We start from the raw sequence: 14,301 nt of genomic DNA, 5'->3' as shown, positions 1-14,301 counted from the left end.
CCGTTTGACCATGCAGTCTATCAAAACCACCCATTTCCTTGAAAATCGGTGTTTTTGATACCCTTAACGAGTAAGTGCACGCGCGGCCCGCGTCCAAAACTGAAAAAAAACCACCCCTTTAAAAGCGTTTTGGGGGTCATGCATGTGTACAGCCTGTGTACAGCAATATATTAGACTGCCCCTCTCCCCCGCGGGGTTCGTACATTTACCATAGCCCCTAATTTGTTTCTCTCTCATTTTTGGTGGGTGAGGTGTTAAGTGCTCCCCATTATATAAAGTATATGGCAGTATTAACATTTATTTTTTTCTTGTAAGAACATTGTAAATCTGTTTTTATCAACAGGAACTTAGCGATTTAGTGCTCTCTGCACTGTATAAGATTACAGTGAGACAAGACGCTTTGGAAAGTTTTGTTAAGGTAAGCAACATCCATTTCTTTTGGATGACTTTTTTATCCCAATCGGGGGGGGGGGGAGGGGTGACAATTGATTATGTACATTGCACCTAATTTATTTTTCATTTTGTAAATAAAATGACCTTTCCTGTGGATCATCATCTTGCTTCCTTATCAACCCCCCTCCCCCGAAAAAATATTGCAACGTCCATGACTGAGTTAATACTAACTTAATGCTTATACAAAAGTCAGTTAATAAATCTCACAGTTTGCATCGAAAATGAAAATAATTCAAGCGAAACCGCCATTAATTTATGTAACTTTTGTTGTGTATAGGGCGATATCGAGACTGACGATAAGAATGATTGATCGTTTCATGGTTTGATTATACAGGCTTTGCACGGAAAAATAAAGAATCTGGCGGATCATCGGAAATGCACACCGTCGGAAGACTCGTCGAAGAATGTCGACGATCGCCGAGAACATTCGAAGTTTTCCGAGCTCTTTCGACTCCGCGAAGAAAACTTTGAGCTGAAGAGGGAAATTCAGAGACTGGACCATGCTCTGCAGCTTGCTAAAGATCTTGATTTAGATACGGTATGGTCTCGCCAGGGCTCGGGGAATGATTTATAAAGTGGGGAAGCTGATGTAAATTTGAAAAAAAAAATATCCTTTAAGAATGCTTGGGGGTTGGGTTCTGTCTACACTGTTTAAAAAAACCTGATTTTAGAGGGGGAAAAAACAAGATTTTGCAGAAAGCAATAACAGAATCATTTTGTAAATTCATAAAACAGGAATTTTTCTACAATTTAACAGAAGTTTAAAAAGGGGGAAAATGTTTTATTTAAGGAAATTTGTAAGGTTCCATACACCAAATACCAATTTCCTGTAATTTTACATGATACAATGTAGAATTACGCAATCTGGTAAGATTACAGATGTTCTCGAGACTCTGCTGCAGGAACTTCTTTCATTTTTAAGGATAAATTTTCTAACAGTGTATGGACACGCAGCACCCCAAGGAATTTTGGGGGGCACCTCCATCACCCCTGCTTCCCAGGGTTATCTCGCAGGATATTTGAAAGGAATGCGTTGACTGATCATGACTATATTTCTAAAAACCTGATGAGCTGTTTTTTTTAAAGAAAACAGATCTGCGAAGGGTCGTTATACGTTCTTTTTATCAATTATACTTCGTGTTTTGTCTTTCAATCATAACACTAACATGAATGATAACAGAATTATATAGAGGGCGTTTTTACATTTGTCTCTGCATGCAATTCGATGGTTTCACTTGGGCCGAGATGCCAGTCAAAAAGCTCTCAGGTACAAATTAATTTTGATCAGCTGTGGAGACAGACTGTAAAACTAGGGGAGAGTGGGGTAAATAATGGACCCCCCTTTCATAATTCCAATCATATCTTTTTTAATGCATAGCAGTAGAAACATGATAAGATGTCTAATACTAGGTCTATATACACTGAGTAGACCTACATTATGCAATACGGAGAACTAATTAATCTCATTTGCATATTAATGAGCATTAAACATTGTTGTCAGGGGCCTTATTTGCTTTATTTTGATGTGGTGCTAGGTTTGTGCTCCTCCTGGCTATGTGCATTTTGCTATGAGACATTGTTTATGCTCAAGATAATTATGTGCTAAGGAACTGTCTCACATACTACTCAAACAGCAACCCCCTTGACACTTGTAAACTTGAGCAGTGAGCTAAAATCTACAACAGGGGCCGTATTTACCCCGAGCCTCATTTACCCCACTCTCTCCATACTTGCCTCGAAATCACAAACCTATATAATATTGCAGCCTCCCACTATTGTCATGTATACTGATTTGACTTATTACTGCATGATTTAGGAAGTAGACCCATAATTTTCATTGTGACTATTTCAAAGCAATGCATTTAAGATTAAAATCTAGAATGTTGATTTAGAAATTAACGCATTTTCATCCATTGTGACCCCCGTGTAAATAGGCCTACATTTTTTTTTATTGTGAAACTACTACACGTAATCATAAGAAATGTTTTCTTCTACAGGGCCATTCGTCACCCTTTCTGCAGAATACCAGGAACCCGGTTAATTCCCGCTTCTGCAGAGATACCTGCGCGTCAGGATCGACTATACCCGAGAATTCCATAATTTCACATGATTCCACCGCAAAAATCACGAGAAATGCCCAATTCGAAAATGGAATTTCAAACACCAGAAGGGCCGATGGAAATTCAACTCCAAATATGAGGAGCGGAGGGAATATGTTTGACAGAATAGGGCGCATTGACAGTGTACCCAACCACGGAGAAACCTACAACGATGCCACGCCCCTCCGCCGAGCCTGCACTTCGACTAGTGATGGACGCCAAAACTTCTCGACCAATCAAGTGGAAGAGGCGACGGGAACATGCAAAGAAACTCCACCCTCTATAAGATCTATGCGAAACGATGGGGTCAAATGCGTCCGCAGACACGCCCAATCGATGCCAGAGGAGAAGCGAACTCGTGAGGACATTCGGCAACAGCTTCTTAACGATGCATTCCTTGTGTTGCAGAAAACTGGAGGTCGTTATATCAAAGATTGATGAATCTGTGATTGTGAGAAATGGAAGATTGGGTTACTTTCGTGTCACTTGAGTGACACGACGAAGACCATTTTCCATATAGGCTTCTATTTTATCTCATATAGACTCAAGATCCACTTCCCCACTTTACTTAGGAGAAAAACTACATTTCCTAAAACAATATGCAATATTGTAGACTGATCTTCTCAGTGTCGCATTACTTTGTCTGCACTTGCTACTTCACAATAGGAGAAGACATAGTGCTAATACCTATGCATTCTATTGCTTTGTCACTATTTTGTAAAATAAAAATTGGAAATGGAAACAGAGGAAACATCGATTGTAGTTCGGTCATATTGGCCATAAGACATGGGGGCTTCAAAAGGAGGCGAAATCTCCCGTTCATGAGACTGACGTGTCAGGTACGTAACTGTGCGGACGTTTTTCCGAAGGGGATGGGGCGTTAAATTTTGAACAAAAAGTGGACCTCGAGTCTTTTTTTGTGAGAAGCGGTCGAGTATAGGCCTGAATATGGGTTCAGTGGTATGCGCTTCCTGTGGCGTGATGAGGCAAGATATTAGGTGGCTGAGTTTTTTACTACAATAAACGGTTTTTTTTTTACATTGTGAGAGCGCAAAGCCCCCCCCCCTCCCCTAAAAAGAGGAAAATTCTAAAAGGGTACAATACTAAGTCTAACCGGTCATGTTTTCAAGGAAAAATCTGAACGTGTTAAAAGTACAGTACTTTTTCATTTTGTAAATAAAATGACCTTTCCTGTGGATCATCATCTTGCTTCCTTATCAACCCCCCCCCCCCCTCAAATATTGCAACGTCCATGACTGAGTTAATACTAACTTAATGCTCATACAAAAGTCAGTTAATAAATCTCACAGTTTGCATCGAAAATGAAAATAATTCAAGCGAAACCGCCATTAATTGATGTAACTTTTTTGTGTATAGGGCGATATCGAGACTGACGATAAGAATGATTGATCGTTTCATGGTTTGATTATACAGGCTTTGCACGGAAAAATAAAGAATCTGGCGGATCATCGGAAATGCACATCGTCGGAAGACTCGTCGAAGAATGTCGACGATCGCCGAGAACATTCGAAGTTTTCTGAGCTCTTTCGACTCCGCGAAGAAAACTTTGAGCTGAAGAGGGAAATTCAGAGACTGGACCATGCTCTGCAGCTTGCTAAAGATCTTGATTTAGATACGGTATGGTCTCGCCAGGGCTCTGGGAATGATTTATAAAGTGGGGAAGCTGATGTAAATTAAAAAAAAAAAATTCTTTAAGAATGCTTGGGGGCTGGGTTCTGTCTACACTGTTTAAAAAAACCTGATTTTAGAGGGGAAAAAACAAGATTTTGCAGAAAGCAATAACAGAATCATTCTGTAATTCATAAAACAGGAATTTTTCTACAATTTAACAGAAGTTTAAAAAGGGGGAAAATGTTTTATTTAAGGAAATTTGTAAGGTTCCATATACACCAAATACCAAACGCAATCTGGTAAGATTACAGGTGTTCTCGAGACTCTGCTGCAGGAACTTCTTTCATTTTTAAGGATAAATTGTTTAACAGTGTATGGAGAATAATACACGCAGCACCCCAAGGAATTTTGGGGGGCACCTCCATCACCCCTGCTTCCCAGGGTTATCTCGCAGGATATTTGAAAGGAATGCGTTGACTGATCATGACTATATTTCTAAAAACCTGATGAGCTGTTTTTTTTTAAAGAAAACATATTTGCGAAGGGTCGTTATACGTTCTTTTTATTAATTATACTCCGTGTTTTGTCTTTCAATCATAACACTAACATGGAAATGATGAATGATAACAGAATTATATAGAGGGCGTTTTTACATTTGTCTCTGCATGCAATTCGATGGTTTCACTTGGGCCGAGATGCCAGTCAAAAAGCTCTCAGGTACAAATTAATTTTGATCAGCCGTGGAGACAGACTGTAAAACTAGGGGAGAGTGGGGTAAATAATGGACCCCCCTTTCATAATTCCAATCATATCTTTTTAATGCATAGCAGTAAAAACATGATAAGATGTCTAATACTAGGTCTACACTGAGTAGACCTACATTATGCAATACGGAGAACTAATAAATCTCATTTGCATATTTATGAGCATTAAACATTGTTGTCAGGGGCCTTATTTGCTTTATTTTGATGTGGTGCTAGGTTTGTGCTCCTGGCTATGTGCATTTTGCTATGAGACATTGTTTATGCTCAAGATAATTATGTGCAAAGGAACTGTCTCACATACTACTCAAACAGCAACCCCCTTGATACACTTGTAAACTTGAGCAGTGAGCTAAAATCTACAACAGGGGCCTTATTTACCCCGAGCCTCGTTTACCCCACTCTCTCCATACTTGCCTCGAAATCACAAACCTATATAATATTGCAGCCTCCCACTATTGTCATGTATACTGATTTGACTTATTACTGCATGATTTAGGAAGTAGACCCATAATTTTCATTGTGACTATTTCAAAGCAATGCATTTAAGATTAAAATCTAGAATGTTGATTTAGAAATTAACGCATTTTCATCCATTGTGACCCCCGTGTAAATAGGCCTACATTTTTTTTTAATGTGAAACTACTATACACGTATTCATAAGAAATGTTTTCTTCTGCAGGGCCATTCGTCACCCTTTCTGCAGAATACCAGGAACCCGGTTAATTCCCGCTTCTGCATAGATACCTGCGAGTCAGGATCGACTATACCCGAGAATTCCATAAATTCACATGATTCCACCGCAAAAATCACGAAAAATGCCCAATTCGAAAATGGAATTTCAAACACCAGAAGGGCCGATGGAAATTCAACTCCAAATGTGAGGAGCGGAGGGAATTTGTTTGACAGAATAGGGCGCATTGACAGTGTACCCAACCACGGAGAAACCTACAACGATGCCACGCCCCTCCGCCGAGCCTGCACTTCGACTAGTGATGGACGCCAAAACTTCTCGACCAATCAAGTGGAAGAGGCGACGGGAACACGCAAAGAAACTCCACCCTCTATAAGATCTGTGCGAGACGATGGGGTCAAATGCGTCCGCAGACACGCCCAATCGATGCCAGAGGAGAAACGGACTCGTGAGGACATTCGGCAACAGCTTCTTAACGATGCATTCCTTGTGTTGCAGAAAATTGGAGGTCGTTATATCAAAGATTGATGAATCTGTGATTGTGAGAAATGGAAGATTGGGTTACTTTCGTGTCACTTGAGTGACACGACGAAGACCATTTTCCATATAGGCTTCTATTTCATCTCATATAGACTCAAGATCCACTTCCCCACTTTACTTAGGAGAAAAACTACATTTCCTAAAACAATATGCAATATTGTAGACTGATCTTCTCAGTGTCGCATTACTTTGTCTGCACTTGCTACTTCACAATAGGAGAAGACATAGTGCTAATACCTATGCATTCTATTGCTTTGTCACTATTTTGTAAAATAAAAATTGGAAATGGAAACAGAGGAATCATCGATTGTAGTTCGGTCATATTGGCCATAAGACATGGGGGCTTCAAAAGGAGGCGAAATCTCCCGTTCATGAGACTGACGTGTCAGGTACGTAACTGTGCGGACGTTTTTCCGAAGGGGGTGGGGCGTTAAATTTTGAACAAAAAGTGGACCTCCAGTTTTTTTTTTCGTGAGAGAAGCGGTCGAGTATAGGCCTGAATATGGGTTTAGTGGTATGCGCTTCCTGTGGCGTAATGAGGCAACATATTGGGTGGCTGAGTTTTTGACTACAAAAAACGGTTCTTTAAACATTGTGAGAGCGCAAAGCCCCCCACCCCCCTCCCCTAAAAAGAGGAAAATTCTAAAAGGGTACAATACTTAGTCAAACGGCTTGGCAAAATAAAGTCTAACCGGTCATGTTTTCAAGGAAAAATCTGAACGTGTTAAAAGTACATTACAATGATGTTTAAATCCTATTTTTCAGCATTAGTCCCAGCACCCCCATTTCGTATTCTGCCAGTGTACCCCTCCAACCTAAGGGTGATGGAACAATCGTATAGGCCTAGTCAGAATTATTTCACTGCGGTTAATTTTATTGGTCTATATTTGAAGGTTAATGTAAACACTAATTCTTTATATAAAAAAAAATGCTAGCAAACAAAGCAAAACAAAAGATTTTGCTTTATCAGGATGTAACTTCCTGATATATCTGCAATAAAAAAGTACTAGTTCCACGATCTATACCTCTTATATTTGATACTAGTTGAAATTATTTAATTAATTTTAATGATATGTACATTATGGTTTTTTATGGGAAGTGGGTATAATACCGCAAATCGCCCACAACTTTTGTAGTGGTATTCATTCCAAGGTCTGATATGCCAGTATTGTGAATCGATTGAATAAAGCTTATCATTGCTAATGAACATGTGTGTTTTTTTGTTTTTTGTTTTTTGTTTTCACAAAAGAGCCAAAAAATTTCTTCGGGGGAGATAAGACTAGTGTTTAAGCGGCTGTATAAAATGCATATGAAGACACTTTGGGCATCTAAGAATTACTCACGCGCTCGCACTATCGTCTATAATACGCACATTTTGCATGTTAAACACGATATGCGGGTTGACAGTTACCCATCCTTGAATCACACCATCTCGGATGGAATTATGATAATCAAATAATATTCTTCCCATTGATGTTAATTTCCATGATAAGTTAGAACGGGAATCCTTGTCCTTAAACTTTCAAAAGTGGATGTATATAACTGGATTCGAAAAAAAGGCTATGGAGATCACAGGAAAATACCGAGTTGTGTGCTAACAATAATAATCATGATCATTGTTATTATACTCATCGGATTGTTATAACATCATCATCACTATCAAAATCATCATGGTATAATTTTTAACGTTTATTTTTTTTCTCTTTCTCGGTAACAGGGACTGCCTTCATCTGTTATAGACCGGCATGGAATATGTCTCTCACTGTATACTATTTTCTATGTATACCAAATGATGATATTGCTTGTTTATTTCGTAAAGAATTAAAAGATATACTCAAGATTTGTTTTTTCTTCACACTTTCCTTGCATGAGTTGACTGTCTTGTCAAGCGTGCTTGTCACGCGATAAAAAAACGCAACTTTCGTCTCCCCCGCATTGCGTGATGGAGTATATAGTTCATGTTCTGAAAGCGCTGCTAGACAACTTTATTTGTTCCAAAGGTAAGTTCGTCGATGCTTGTATTTCTTTTATTTGTTTGATTTTTTCATATAAAACCTGAACCCTCTTCGGAAAAATATGTATTTGTGCTATAACACACACCCTGGCTTTTTGAGGAAAGAAGCGCTTGATTGTTTGCTGACGTGATAATATTACTCTATTGGACCAGTGGTTGCTTTATTGGTGGACACGCTTTGGTGAGCGAGAACTCGAGCTTCAAACCGGGAACAATAAAGAGGAAAAAATCCTTTGTTACAGATTCGGAATACACCCCTTTTTGGTACCAGTACACGTAGAGCTATAGAAGATACGATAGAGGCGCAGTTGGGATAAACAAGCCGTGTAGACAAGACTCTTTCAACGACACACCAACCCTCAATTTTCTTGGTAATTTATCTTCTGGAGGAGATTGAAATCTCAAGATGCATCAGACACTAGCGATCGTTCTCGTCCTGACACTCGTCGGGGCTACCTTGGCCATGAATCCAAGGCAGGACTTTGCTGATCGTCGTGGTATGCAGAGAATGGAGGTGAGAATGATTGGTATAATTCTGGGTGGAAACTTAATTACGGAGCCCTTGCGGTGACATGGCGTGTTTTTACTTTCCAAAATTCTCCACACTCGCTCCCATGACTTACTTCCTCGTTTCCCAATCCTCCAACTAAATCACCGCAAGTAAGTCAAGGGGTAAGACGGGAGAACAAGTAAGCAAGACGTGGAAATCAGTTATAAGTCGAGGGAACGAATTAATATGGGACGAGCCAGTAGAAGTCGAGGGCGAAAAAGAGTTCCTATCGCGACAGCCACCCTAACCCTAAACTTAACCCTTACCCTGTAATCAGGGGCGTCGATCCATTTTTCAGATTGGGGGGGCAAAATCATTAACGTTCCAAAGGCGCTCGATCGTACAAAACACCCACACACCCACACATACACACACACACACACACACATATATATATATATATATATATATATATATATTATATACACACACCCATATATATATATATATATATATATTACATACACACACACACACACACACCCATATATATATATATGTATATATATATATATATATATATATATATATATAATCACAAAAGGTTTAGTAAATGCCGTCGATTTAGTAAAGGCTTAGTAAATTTACTAAACCTTTTGTGATTATTTCATTCCTTATGCCGAAGCAGACTATTTCTATATATATATATATATATATATATATGACATAATGACTCATGAGACACAGACACGTATCTCACTACACAGATAGTACGAGTGCCGAGAGGGAGCTCAAATTTCTTTATATTCTGAGCTGAAAACTTGATATTCTAAGCATTTTTGGTACCAATGATTAAGATTTGTATCTAAAAGAGAATAGATGCGAAGCGCGAGCTGAAAATTTTGATATTTCGATCTGAAAAAATGACAGTTTACTGGACGTTTTTTATAAAGAACAAGCTATATATCCAAGAAAAGATGATTGCAAATTGAAGCAGTTCTTTTGAGGCTTAGAACTGAAGACGGGACATTTACATTTACCAATTTAATCATGAAAAGTATGGGTTTTTGCTACAGAAATGATGCGAGCGCGAAGCGCGAGCTGAAATTTTTTATATTCCAATCTGAAAAGCGGACATTTTGAGCACGATTTTAAATAAAGAACGAGTTGTGTATCTCAATCTCGCTTGCTGAACATTACAATCTTGTTTTTTTTTAATGCATATCCGAAATTATTGGGGGGGCAAAATGATATGTTTACCCCCCAATATTTTAATTGGTGGGGCGATCGCCTCTGCCTGTAATTATATACTTTGGGTGGCTGTCGTAAAAGGAACTCTGATCCCATCGAGGGAAAGAGGGTGATTTAGCAGAGAGAGTAAGTCGAGAGAACGAGTTAGTCGAGTTCGGAGGAAACGGGCAAGAATGAGGGAAGGGAGTTAAGTATTGTCGAGGCAAGGTGGGGGGTATTAATAATTAAAAACCCTATAGAGCAGCATAATCGATAAGCGTGAAGCCCTCTCCTGAACTGCTGCATTCCTGCAACCATGCTATGATCAGGGAAATGTCTCACTACTCACTAACGATTCCCTGCTTGACAGTCGGTGTCTCAATATAAACCTAAATGTTTTTTAATATGATTTTATCAAGACTAATTAGATTTGGTATTTTAGACCTAGGACCTGATTAAAGTGATCATTTCACTTTGTTCTGATTTAAAAAATTCTCATTTTGGTTCTTGAAAATGGGCTAAACATTAGGCTTATAGTGTAAAAATACCATCCCAAAAGTTTCAAAGTATTATATCTACAGGATCAATTTTAAAACATTGGAGATGTAAACCAAAGTTTGAAAATAATTGGGAGTTGGTTTCAATGACTATGTGTATAGAGCGAATCTGTGCAACACAACACATTAACTCTAGATGAACACAGCATGACCTACATACAGTGTGTACAAGGTATACACTGAATGTACAGTGCAGCTAATAGCGTGTGTATAGGAGATACACACAGCAGAAGGCAGTCAACATAGCCAACGGACTTTTTGAATTGGAGAAAACTGGTCATAAGCTGAGCCTGTCTACTAGACGGTTCTCAAAATCAAGCTAATAAATTGCTACTTGTATCTAAATTACAGTTTTTCATCCTATATTGAAGTCTGTTTCAGGGTTTTTGAGGACAAATACAGGCACTCATACACATGTTTCGTCTCAGTTTGAGAATTTTTTTAATCAGCTGCTCACAAAGTTAAACGATCCCTTTAAGGTAGCCCCACTGCATGTGTACAGCCATCGTCAAAACAGTAAAGGCCTATACATGCAAATAATGTGAGTCCCGTTTCATAAAGACTTGTTATAATACCAAATGCACAATTTCTATAACAAATTTATTATATCAGCCAAACAAAAATCGAATGATTTCAGTAGCTTAAACCGCTATGGCAATTTTGTTATAAATTGTGTCACTGCATACGGGCATAAACATTATACAATGCGTACTCAAAAGTTTGAGGGTTAATACTCGGAAGATGGATAATTCACCAGATTAGAATATAAAAGAATTACAGTTTTCTTTTATCCCCGACACCATGCATGTCTTGGCTTACTGACGAGAAAGAGATCAATGTTTCCAAGTTTGGGCAAGTAATTATGAGGTTTAATTCTGCCTCAGCTGAGTGATTTCTTTGTCAATGAACATGGTAACTATTGCCTAAACAAGGCTGGAAGGTTGCGCCTCATTGATCAGTTTCAATAGTTATGAGACTTCGTGTAAATTTTTGACTGGAGAATGATTAAAAGGAAAGAGGATTGTCGGTATTATTTCTTTGTTTTCTATTCCGTTAGGTATCCGCGTATTAATGATTGATTTCTTTTCTCTTTCATCTCATTCCTCCTTCATTTTTTATCTTCTACACTACCTCCCCTCCCTTATTCCTTCTCCTCCCCCTCTTTCTCTTCTACTTCTTCTATACGTCTACGTCTGCTCCTATTTCTACTTCTACTTTTATGTCTACTTCTACGTTTACTTTTACATTCTATATTTACGTTATACTTCTCCGTCTACTTCTACTTCTACGTTCACTTGTACTCTTCTACTTCTACGTCTACTACTTCTACGGCTACTACTTCTACGTCTACGCGTATACGTCTTCGTCTTAATCTTTTCCTTTCTCCCATCTTTCCTTTCTATAACCCTCTCCAATGAACAGAAAATGAAGCCCTTGAGGCCGGGGCTGCAAGTACGGAACGAGTATCTTGAACGGTTCCAGGCAGACGCAGAGAAGAGAGCCCGTAAATATGGTGAGAACAACCTGAGAGAGAAGATGTCCAAGTTGAAGACCCCCTATGCTGACCAGTTGTCCCAGCTTCGTGAGAGGATGGCCGCCGGACAGGAGAGGTTTGGATCCAAGATGAGCATGCGCGGTGACCAAAAGAAGGTCAAGAGATCATCCAGGAGGCAGCCATAAGAAAGATGACTTCATAATAGTCGTCTGCAGAGTGTCTTTCCATGTCAAATAGTATATAGGGAATGTCCAACAAAAATAGTAAATCGATAATTTGCTATCGTCCAGAAAAGCACTCATGAAAACCGCTTCACTTAATTTGATTATTTACTACGGCTCATCACGTTATATATCTACATGCAGATTTAATGCTAGGCCTACTGGCAGATTTTTATGTAAGGGTTGAATTTTCATGGTTTATTTTTTAACTCATGTTAGTTTTCGTTGCTCACTTAAGGCCACCGCACACCTTACGACTGTTCGCGATCCGATTTTGGAACAAATCGCATTTTGATCATTTTCTGAAAATGTGAATGAATCATATCATTTCATTTGAGGTTAAAATTAATTGAAAGAATACTAATATAACCATTTTGAAAGATTGCAAGCTTTTATTTTGGAGTAAAGGCCACATTAGTTTCAAATCGTAGTCAATCGTACGACTGCTATGACGTCATTAGGACTAGATATTAAATTTGCTTTTATTCTAAGAAGGATGATAGCATAGTCACATATTTGAACATAGGTATTCGTACGATGATTTAGAACATTACCCAGTAAGATATTCTAAGTCTCAATATTAACATCAAATTCTACTACATTTTATTCTGAAATCGGGTCGCAGACCAATCGTAAGGTGTGCGGTCGCCTTTAGGTTGGCATTATTTGTAATAAGAATTTCCGTAGTAATTTCTGCATCCATGTTTAATATTAAAGCCTGAATGACTTAAGGCGCAAACTCTTTTTTTTTTACAGTAATTTCTACCCCCTCCCTTTCCCGTTCGGGTCCCCGTTTGTGTGTTGTAACTTTACCGTATGTCTTTCGGCTGCCAATTTTGCTATTTGTTTTGCATATTCATCCAATACCTGTATAATACTAATTTAAGTTTTGTAACCAGTTTTATCATTGTTTATGTGTAAATTCAACTCGTTGTTTAAACAATTGAACTTCATGAAACATTTTAATGTGTTTTTGTGAGCACTTTTTTTAATGTAAATTTGTCAAATGAAAACAAGTTAAAGTTTATCAAAAAGCTTTTTATGTGTTAATTAATTTAGTTATATTTTCAAGAATTAATATCATTCAATGGAACCACAAAGGATATCACAAATAAATACAAGTCAGATTTTATCATTCAGATATTGTTAATGTATGGTTAATTCTTGGTGAATAACAGACACCGACAATCAAGCGGCGGTATGAGAAATCATTGGGTAAAGTCAAATATGAATGCTACACCATAGGTGGCAAATATGACTTGAAAAGATAAAGTAAAATTAGAATCAAATAATCAAATTTGGAGTAAAATATCATGAAAATAACGAGATAAAGGCATGATTTCATTGAAACTGTAAATGCATGACGTCGTAAATCCGCACCACTATTGTTTTTTTTTCTTGTGTGTTGTAATTTCTGCTCATTTAAAAAAGGTGTAAGATCACCTTTGCTGTAAAATGCAACGCATTTAGTTACAAGGAAGATAATCTTTATTTATGTTTGAAATTTAAAGATTTCATATGATAGAACATGGAAAGTGAAATTGGGGACATGACATCATCAGCTCGATCGTTGCATATTCATGGTGACCTGTTTAATTGTTGTTTCATTGAAACAATGCTTATAATTTAAAAATGGAATAAGTTAATTGTCTTCGGGATTTGATAAAACTTTCAGTGTTGATCCCTTTTCATTCTATTTATCAATTTATGTCACATTCATATTAGCTCTTTATGTTGTCAAAGGAAAAGAGATGGTATAGGCCTATTGAAACCGTGAGTGTGTGTGTGTGTGGGGGGATATTCTTGGTGAAAGGGGATGCGCGAGATGGGTATAAAAAAGCAAAGGGAGAAGTATGTGCGAAGCAAGAGAGAGGGGGTGGAGAATGCTTGGAGTTATATAACTAACTTGGAAAGGAATGAGAAGCAAGTAGATTCGGTGTGTCTAAAAAAGAAGGGTTTTTAACAAACAATCGCATAAGAATAACAGGGTGGGCAGAGGTTTTCATGGAGGTGTATTTGAATAGGAAATGCAGATGATGATTTAGGGAGAAAAAAATAGAAAAGGGTGGTCTAGCAAAGGAGAAAGAGAGAGCCAGAAAAAAGTGGGAGGAAATT

The 14,301-nt window shown here is 38.2% G+C and overlaps 2 protein-coding genes across 2 annotated transcripts; both read left to right on the top strand.

The window, feature by feature from the left end:
- Positions 1-342: 342 nt before the first annotated feature.
- Positions 343-7,384, top strand: LOC135155585 (uncharacterized). The gene is made up of 5 exons (XM_064105079.1): positions 343-418; positions 788-991; positions 2,451-3,391; positions 3,987-4,190; positions 5,628-7,384. The coding sequence occupies exons 3-5, from the start codon at positions 3,152-3,154 to the stop codon at positions 6,165-6,167; spliced, it is 984 nt and encodes a 327-aa protein (XP_063961149.1). The 5' UTR covers positions 343-418; positions 788-991; positions 2,451-3,151; the 3' UTR covers positions 6,168-7,384.
- A 595-nt stretch (positions 7,385-7,979) lies between these two features.
- On the top strand, positions 7,980-13,882 carry LOC129269488 (uncharacterized). Its single transcript, XM_054906995.2, has 2 exons — positions 7,980-8,707; positions 11,893-13,882. Exons 1-2 carry the CDS (start codon positions 8,600-8,602, stop codon positions 12,148-12,150), a joined length of 366 nt encoding a protein of 121 aa, XP_054762970.2. The 5' UTR covers positions 7,980-8,599; the 3' UTR covers positions 12,151-13,882.
- The last annotated feature ends 419 nt before the right edge of the window (positions 13,883-14,301 follow it).

The sequence above is a fragment of the Lytechinus pictus genome, chromosome 10 (genome assembly GCF_037042905.1).
Source record: "Lytechinus pictus isolate F3 Inbred chromosome 10, Lp3.0, whole genome shotgun sequence".
Lineage (NCBI taxonomy): Eukaryota > Metazoa > Echinodermata > Echinoidea > Temnopleuroida > Toxopneustidae > Lytechinus > Lytechinus pictus.
Note: the sequence above shows the minus strand (reverse complement) of the source record. Positions and strands in the feature narration are given on the sequence as shown.

Excerpts from the sequence above, each read along its gene's own strand:
- LOC135155585 (XM_064105079.1), top strand. The coding sequence starts at position 3,152 with ATGCAATATTGTAGACTGATCTTCTCAGTGTCGCATTACTTTGTCTGC. Across the intron at positions 3,392-3,986 it reads TCATGAGACTGACGTGTCAG|GCTTTGCACGGAAAAATAAA; the intron begins GTACGTAACTGT and ends TTGATTATACAG. Across the intron at positions 4,191-5,627 it reads AAGATCTTGATTTAGATACG|GGCCATTCGTCACCCTTTCT; the intron begins GTATGGTCTCGC and ends TTTCTTCTGCAG.
- LOC129269488 (XM_054906995.2), top strand. The coding sequence starts at position 8,600 with ATGCATCAGACACTAGCGATCGTTCTCGTCCTGACACTCGTCGGGGCT. Across the intron at positions 8,708-11,892 it reads GTGGTATGCAGAGAATGGAG|AAAATGAAGCCCTTGAGGCC; the intron begins GTGAGAATGATT and ends TCCAATGAACAG.